This window comes from Hyperoodon ampullatus, assembly GCF_949752795.1.
Source record: "Hyperoodon ampullatus genome assembly, contig: scaffold_370, whole genome shotgun sequence".
NCBI lineage: Eukaryota > Metazoa > Chordata > Mammalia > Artiodactyla > Ziphiidae > Hyperoodon > Hyperoodon ampullatus.
Genome location: NW_027640745.1, coordinates 177,089 through 186,008, shown reverse-complemented (window position 1 = coordinate 186,008; position 8,920 = coordinate 177,089). Strand labels below are relative to the sequence as shown.

General features: G+C 41.4%; 1 protein-coding gene across 1 annotated transcript; it reads left to right on the top strand.

Annotated features, from left to right (window-relative positions):
* Positions 1 to 5,008: 5,008 nt before the first annotated feature.
* On the top strand, positions 5,009 to 8,149 carry LOC307070062 (UDP-N-acetylglucosamine--peptide N-acetylglucosaminyltransferase 110 kDa subunit-like; the record flags this gene model as incomplete). The annotated part of the gene is made up of 1 exon (XM_079728664.1): positions 5,009 to 8,149. The coding sequence occupies one exon, from the start codon at positions 5,009 to 5,011 to the stop codon at positions 8,147 to 8,149; it is 3,141 nt and encodes a 1,046-aa protein (XP_079584790.1).
* Positions 8,150 to 8,920: the final 771 nt, after the last annotated feature.

Below are 8,920 nucleotides of genomic sequence, written 5' to 3'. Positions count from 1 at the left end.
CGCTGAGCCTGCATGTCCGGAGCCTGTGCTCCGCAACGGGAGAGGCCACAACAGTGAGAGGCCCGTGTACCACAAAAAAAAAAAAAAAAAAAAGAGCTGACCAAGAATAGTAAACAATTGAAATTCTCTCAGGCTTATTCAACCCTATCACTGGACACATTTATACCTCTCAGGAATGTTATTAAAGGAAGAGATTAATAAAGGTTTTATAGATGAGTTGATAAATCTCTAAATATTTAAATCTTCATTTCCTCCTAGGTTTCTCTAGTTTGGGTTTCCAAAAGATTTCAAGAAACCACAGGATAATTAAAAAATTAGACATTATCTTTCTTACCTTCATGTTTTTTGATGGTAAACACATTGTATTTTCTCCATAGTGCTGCCCAATTTCCACCAGTACAGTTCTTAAGTGAATTTTGCTCTGGATGGTGGGATATATAAGATGTAAATGAATTGTTTGTATATGTTTTAGAATTCTTCAAAAGGGCCTGGCCATGGAAATGCATTGAATCTTACTTAAATAAGTAAAGTAACTTCCTCAGAATTATTATTTTATTCTGGTTAGGATACTCTCTGCCCTGGTTTGTTAAAATTTCCCTCTAGTGTGTTTTTAATTTTGTTTCTGATAGGGTCCTAGGATTTATTGCCACACCCATCCTGCATCTGGTTTTCTTTGAATTACTCTCCTTGCAGTTTCTGATTCATACAGGGCCTTACAGGTTAGTGACAACCTGGCCATCACAACTCTGGGAAGGACAGGCCTACTTTTCAGAGGTGTTGATGTTTTCTGTACCTGAAGGTTTTCAAGAGATATCAATCTTCCTCACCACCTCCCTTGGCCCTCTTAATGGACTAAACAGTTCCTCATGAAAGTTCTGTAGGATATCTGTACTAACTTCTCCATATTGTTCCATCCTGAGTCTAAATTCCTGGCCTCAAGGTAATGTTAGATTTCTAGCTCCAGGCCCTATTTACGTAAGGCCTATACTAAGGAACGGAACCCATACACATCAGTCTGCTCTTATTTCTCTGGATTTAATTTCTGTGTTACTTTCTGAAACATGCAGGTGTTCCTTTCTTTCTTTTAATCTCAGCTATGTGCTTTTAACATTTTCAAAACTGACCCAGAATTTACATGTGTCTCCAGTAAGAGTACATTAAATTGAGCTTAGTCTGGTCTTCTACTGGCATATTTGAGATCCAAATAATTTGCTACTTAACTGGATTCAGTTACCTGTATATTTCAGGCACCTAAAACTCACCATGTTCCAAATTTCCCCCTTTATTGTTAGTAATTTTCTTGGGAATCTGGATAACATTAGATGGAATAAAGTTAGTGAGTGGCCCAGGATTTCCTGAAATTTTGTTTGTCAGAGTGGCCAGGGAAAGTTAAGCAAAGAAGAAAACCAAATGAAAAACAGAATCACATTATTATGGCTGAGACAAGATTCCATGCAGAACTCTCTGTAGAGCTGGGTTGGGTCATAACTTATGCCAGAGCTCTAGGTGGGGCTGACACCATCTCATGCCAAGCTCTCAGTTCTGGGCTAACGTCATCTCTGGTCCACTCTATGGAGTGGAAACTTTGGAGGAATGGCCAATGTGTTCCGCGGTGTAGGAAGAGGGAAATTGTGAACGTTACTTTCTAAATTGTGGAGGAACTAACCACTGTAAATGTGCCTTGAACTATGGTGTTTAATTTGACCAGTCAGATCAATGACTTTCCCCTTGAATGAAATGCTGCTACGTATATGAACAGAAAAACAAAACTGGTATAAGGAATAGATAGCTAGTGGGAAGCAGCCGCATAGCACAGGAAGATCAGCTCTGTGCTTTGTGACCACCTAGAGGGGTGAGATAGGGAGGGTGGGAGGGAGGGAGATGCAAGAGGGAAGAGATATGGGGACATATGTATATGTATAACTGATTTACTTTGTTATAAAGCAGAAACTAACACACCATTGTAAAGCAATTATACTCCAATAAAGATGTTTAAAAAAAAACTAGTGTAAGGAGATGGAGAGACTGGGAGTCTTATTTTCCCAGCAATTAACTTTTCCTCGACCATGACCTTCCCTTTGAGTCTCCTAGACCTTGGGGATGATCGCAACCCCTAGGGTTGGGTGATGGCAACCCCATCTTCACTAGAACCTCTATAGTTAACTTTGATCTTTCCCACTCCGTCTATCCATCCCATGTATGCAGTCAGACATTTGATCTTGGACTTTTACTGACAAAATATCCTTGACTATAACCATTTCTTTTCACTGCCACTGCTACTGCTTTTGTCACTGCCTTAACTAGGGCTTTATCTTTAAGTTCTTTATATAAATATATAAATATCTATATATAAATAAAATATACAAATAAATAAAATCTAATATTAATTCTGATGATTTTAAAGTCTTTTCTTGATAAAGACTTTTCCTGATAAATATACACAATATCTTATATAAATATTTTTGTATTATCTGTTCTTTTCTTAGAATTTTAGTCATATGATTCTATCTCTTGGTATGTCTAGAACTTTTTGATTGAATGCTGACTATTTTATTTGGCTTTTAAAATTTTTCTCAGTGGAAATGTTGTTTTACTTCAAAATATTTTACTCTACCTGGAAGTAGCAAATCTTCAAATTACAATTTTTTAAATGCTTTCAAATATCAATACTATAGGTGTCACAAAATCTAGAAAAATGACATTTGAAAATTAACTACTGCCAGATGTGTCTCTATAAAACATTTTCCCCACTCTTGTAGCTATATATTCTTTAACTGCCTCCTCATATGACAGTTTATGTGTTTTAGAAATAAAATTTTAAGAAATAAACTTTGTAGTTTATAGACATAGATTTCTTTTCACATGGTTGATTAGAGTTTGCTTTTAGTTATTAATAGTTTAGAAAAGTTTATTTCAGCATCACAATTTATTATTGATAATGTCGCATTAATGTTCCTTGTTAACTTTGAGAAAACCTCTATGGATTACTTCCTCATAAATATTTACTATTATAAATGCATTACTGATTTCAGTACTGCTATAGGTTTGTGCATTACAGGAATTCTGATAAAATACTCATTCACACCATTCCATTACACACATTATTGATGGGGTATATTCTTTTACTTATTTATTTATTTATTTTTGACTGTGTTGTGTCTTCGTTGCTGTGCACAGGCTTTCTCTAGTTGCAGCGACTGGGGGATACTCTTTGTTGCGGTGTGCAGGCTTCTTATTGCGGTGGCTTCTCTTGTTGCAAAGCACAGGCTCTAGGCACACAAGCTTCAGTAGTTGTGGCTCGCAGGCTCAGTAGCTGTGGCTCACGGGCTCTAGAGCGAAGGTTCCATAGTCGTGGCACACGGTCTTATTTGCTCCACGGCATGTGGGATCTTCCCGGACCAGGGCTCAAACCCGTGTCCCCTGCATTGGCAGGTGGCTTCCTAACCACTGTGCCATCAGGGAAGCCCCTGGAGTATATTGGGTTGTTTTTTTTTTTTTTTTTTTGCTGTATGCTGGCCTCTCACTGTTGTGGCCTCTCCCCGTTGTGGGGCACAGGCTCCGGACATGCAGGCTCAGTGGCCATGGCTCACGGGCCTAGCCGCTATGCGGCATTTGGGATCTTCCCGGACTGGGGCACGAACCCGTGTCCCCTGCATCGGCAGGCAGACTCTCAACCACTGCACCACCAGGGAAGCCCTGGAGTATATTCTTGACAGAAGGAAATTTCTGTTTTGACTAAGCATTGAAGAAAACTGAATCTTTGACTTATCTTTCACATGCCTGATGATTGAAATAATTTTCCACAGAATAACTTCTGGTTTTATACTTTTCAGTTCTTTTTTTCTTCTTCAAACGCACATGCTTTGAGAGCTGTGAAGTGCAAGACATGGCTATATTGTAAGGTGGTTTTTGTCCTTACGCTTCTGTGTCTTGTGCTAGTTAAGTCAGTAGAGTAGTCAGTAAGAGTACTGGAAGTTATTCCTGTAATGGGATATTATATAGTCCATTACATATGGTGGTGTCTGAAAATCACATAATAGCCTCACTTAAAACATCTCCTTAGCCAGATTTCAAAAAAGCCTGTGACCAATCCAATATGATCCAACATAGCAGAATATGATAGAAGGAACATTGACAAAGAAATAGACGCTGGACTTACCTGATGGAAATTAAAATATCTCACTTTTGACAATTTTGCAAAAACCTATAATGACATGAACTAATTTCTAGGGTTCTTCGTAGGACCCAAAAAGGAACCCATAGAGTTGTGGAACAACAATAGAAGCTACTGTGATGAGAAGCCCGGGCACCGCAACAAAGAGTAGCCCCCGCTCGCCGCAACTGGAGAAAACCTGCACGCAGCACTGAAGACCCAACGCAGCCAAGATAAAAATAAATAAATAAAAATAAATAAATTTATCTTTTAAAAAGTAATACTCAGGTTTGAGGCATGAGAAATTTGATGAGGAGAAATTAGCAAATGTTTGCAGAACTTTTAAAATATCAAACTCAGTCTCTAAGATTTTAGCATTCTATACAACATCGGTTACTTATTAGTGGTTTGGGAAGGCCAATTTAAAATTTTCTCATCTTACTGTATTGAAATTCACGGCCCTAATGTTTTCCACGTTGACTATATGAATGATGAAGAAAAGTCAATCATGTATTTCATTTCCAACTGGACAGAAAACAATATTTTAAAAAGTGTTTGGCCTACTGACTTTTGATTTCTTCTAAGGCAAATGGATAGGTAATTTTTATTCCCTGATTAGGAGAAAAATGGTGGAAGAGGGCAGGGTTAAGAATTAAGATTTCAAGAGCATGAGAGGTAGATGGCCAACCATAGTTCCTAAGGTTCGGTGCCTGTAACTGTTGCCGCCGCTTAAGCGTGCCAAAGCAGTGGTACGGCTGCTGCGCTCGTGTTTGCTACCACTAGAAACATTCTTGCCAGTAGTGGCGGCAGCGGGACTCCATTACCCCCTTTTTTCACTCTCTCCAGAAGCTCCAGATGGCGTCTTCCGTGGGCAACGTGGCCGACAGCACAGAACCAACGAAACGTATGCTTTCCTTCCAAGGGTTAGCTGAGCTGGCACATCGAGAATATCAGGCAGGAGATTTTGAGACAGCTGAGAGACACTGCATGCAGCTCTGGAGACAAGAGCCAGGCAATACTGGTGTACTTTTATTACTTTCATCTATACACTTCCAGTGTCGAAGGCTGGACAGATCTGCCCACTTTAGTACTCTGGCAATTAAACAGAACCCTCTTCTGGCAGAAGCCTATTCGAATTTGGGGAATGTGTACAAGGAAAGAGGGCAGTTGCAGGAAGCAACTGAGCATTACCGGCATGCATTGCGTCTCAAACCAGATTTCATCGATGGTTATATTAACCTGGCAGCCGCTTTGGTAGCAGCAGGCGACATGGAAGGGGCAGTACAAGCTTACGTCTCTGCTCTTCAGTATAATCCTTATTTGTACTGTGTTCGCAGTGACCTGGGGAACCTGCTCAAAGCCCTGGGTGGCTTAGAAGAAGCCAAGGCATGTTATTTGAAAGCAATTGAGATGCAACCGAACTTTGCAGTAGCTTGGAGTAATCTTGGCTGTGTTTTCAATGCACAAGGGGAGATTTGGCTTGCAATTCATCACTTTGAAAAGGCTGTCACCCTTGACCCCAGTTTTCTGGATGCTTATATCAATTTAGGAAATGTCTTCAATGAGGCACGGATTTTTGACAGAGCTGTGGCAGCTTACCTTCGTGCCCTAAGCTTGAGTCCAAATCATGCAGTGGTACATGGCAACCTGGCTTGTGTATACTATGAGCAAGGCCTGATGGATCTGGCAATAGACACCTACAGGCGAGCTATTGAATTGCAACCACACTTCCCTGATGCTTACTGCAACCTAGCCAACGCTCTCAAAGAGAAAGGCAGTGTTGCTGAAGCAGAAGATTGTTATCATACAGCTCTCCGGCTGTGTCCCACCCATGCAGACTCTCTGAATAACCTAGCCAATATCAAAGGAGAACAGGGAAACAGTGAAGAGGCAGTTCGCTTGTATCGTAAAGCATTAGAGCTCTGCCCAGACTTTGCTGATGCCCATTCAAATTTAGCAAGTGTATTGAAGCAGCAGGGAAAACTGCACGAAGCTCTGATGCATTATACGGAGGCTATTCGAATCAGTCCTACCTTTGCTGATGCGTACTGTAATATGGGAAACACTCTATGGGAGATGCAGGATGTTCAGGGAGCCTTGCAGTGTTATACTCGTGCCGTTCAGATCAACCCTGCATTTGCGGATGCCCACAGCAATCTGGCTTCCATTCACCAGGATTCAGGGAATATTCCAGAAGCAATTGCTTCTTATCGCACTGTTCTGAAGCTTCAACCTGATTTTCCTGACGCTTATTGTAATTTGGCTCATTGCCTGCAGGTTGTCTGTGATTGGACAGACTATGATGAGCGAATGAAGAAGTTGGTCAGCATTGTGGCTGACCAGTTGGAGAAGAATAGGTTGCCTTCTGTGCAGCCTCATCATAGTATGCTCTATCCTCTTCCTCATGGCTTCAGGAAGGCTATTGCTGAGAGGCATGGGAACCTCTGCTTGGCTAATATAAGTGTCCTTCATAAACCACCGTATGAACATCCAAAAGACTTGAAGCTCAGTGATGGTCGACTGCGTGTAGGATACGTGAGTTCTGACTTTGGGAATCATCCTACTTCTCACCTTATGCAGTCTATTCCAGGCATGCACAATCCTGATAAATTTGAGATATTCTGTTATGCCCTGAGCCCACATGATGGCACAAACTTCCGAGCGAAGGTGATGGCAGAAGCCAATCATTTCACTGATCTTTCTCAGATTCCATGCAATGGGAAAGCAGCTGATCGCATCCATCAAGATGGTATACACATCCTTGTAAATATGAATGGTTATACCAGGGGTGCTCGAAATGAACTCTTTGCTCTCAGGCCAGCTCCTATTCAGGCAATGTGGCTGGGGTACCCTGGGACTAGTGGCGCGCTTTTCATGGATTATATCATCACTGATCAGGAAACGTCACCTGCTGAAGTTGCTGAGCAGTATTCTGAGAAACTGGCTTATATGCCCCATACGTTCTTTATTGGTGATCATGCTAATATGTTCCCTCACCTGAAGAAAAAAGCCATCATCGATTTTAAGTCCAATGGGCACCTTTATGACAATCGGATTGTGCTGAATGGCATCGACCTCCAAGCATTTCTTGATAGTCTATCAGATGTGCAAATAGTCAAGATGAAATGTCCTGATGGAGAAGACAACGCAGACAGCAGTAATACAGCTCTTAATATGCCTGTCATTCCTATGAATACTGTTGCAGAAGCAGTTATTGAAATGATTAACAGAGGACAAATTCAGATTACAATGAATGGATTCAGTATTAGCAATGGACTGGCAACTACCCTGATCAACAATAAGGCTGCCACTGGAGAGGAGGTTCCCCGTACCATTATTGTAACCACACGTTCTCAGTACGGGTTACCGGAAGATGCCATTGTGTACTGTAACTTTAATCAGTTATACAAAATTGACCCATCTACTTTGCAGATGTGGGCAAATATTCTGAAGCGTGTTCCCAATAGTGTACTGTGGCTGTTGCGTTTTCCAGCAGCAGGAGAAGCTAATATTCAACAGTACACACAAAATATGGGCCTTCCCCCGAGCCGTATCATTTTTTCACCTGTTGCTCCTAAAGAGGAACATGTTCGGAGAGGCCAGCTGGCTGATGTCTGCTTGGACACTCCACTCTGTAATGGCCACACCACAGGGATGGATGTCCTTTGGGCAGGGACCCCCATGGTGACTATGCCAGGAGAGACTCTTGCTTCCCGAGTTGCAGGTTCCCAGCTCACTTGTTTAGGCTGTCTTGAGCTGATTGCTAAAACTAGGCAAGAATATGAAGAGATAGCTGTGAAACTGGGAACTGATCTCGATTACCTGAAGAAAATTCGTGGCAAAGTCTGGAAGCAGAGAACATCTAGCCCTCTGTTCAACACCAAACAATACACAATGGAACTAGAGCGGCTCTATCTACAGATGTGGGAGCATTATGCAGCTGGCAACAAACCTGATCACATGATTAAGCCTGTTGAAGTCACTGAGTCGGCCTAAATAATGACTGTGTGCCCAGGAGAATTACCCCTGTAGCTGAGCCTCAACCTTCTGTGGGAAAGGGAACTACTTTTTCAATATCATGGTGCAGATGGGTGACAGACAATGATAAGAAATAGCACAGCCAGACTTGCTTCCTGCATGATCACGATAGGGAGGGACCCAAGAGATGCGAAACTGCTGTTCCACAAGGAGTCTCCATCGAATTTTGCAGCAGCCAGGTGTCTGGAAGGTCTGGAAGGTAAGTCTGGAAGGTAAGTCTGGAAGGTCTGATCTCCCTTGGTCTTCCAGGGGGATGGATGGTTAGTGTGCAAGGGAGATAGAGATTGCCCAGCCGTTTTGTGATTATCATGGATTGACTGAGTCTTCTGAATTAATTTTTTTCTTTATATTTTGGGTATTGGAGCTTTTAAAAATGTTTGGTTTCAGGTATTTTTATTCATGTGAAGTGTATATGATTCTCTTGAGATAAGGTTTTAAGCTAAAATATTCCTTGTTTTAGTTTCTGAACTCTACAGATAAATGGGGACTTTGCTAGTGTAGTCTTTTTATAGGTTTTATAAACCACTTGAGCCTATATCAGTCCCTTTAGTGTCTGACATAACGTTTGGAACTCTCAGTGCTTTGTTGGTTTGTAGATGATGGCCTCAATTCTTTTTCTGGTCCGTTTCCTTCTTCCCTTCCCCCCACTTTAAAAATTCTCCTATAACGTGGCTAACAAAATACCAAGTGTGATTCAAAACCTCCCAGAGTGTTTCTCTTCAACACATC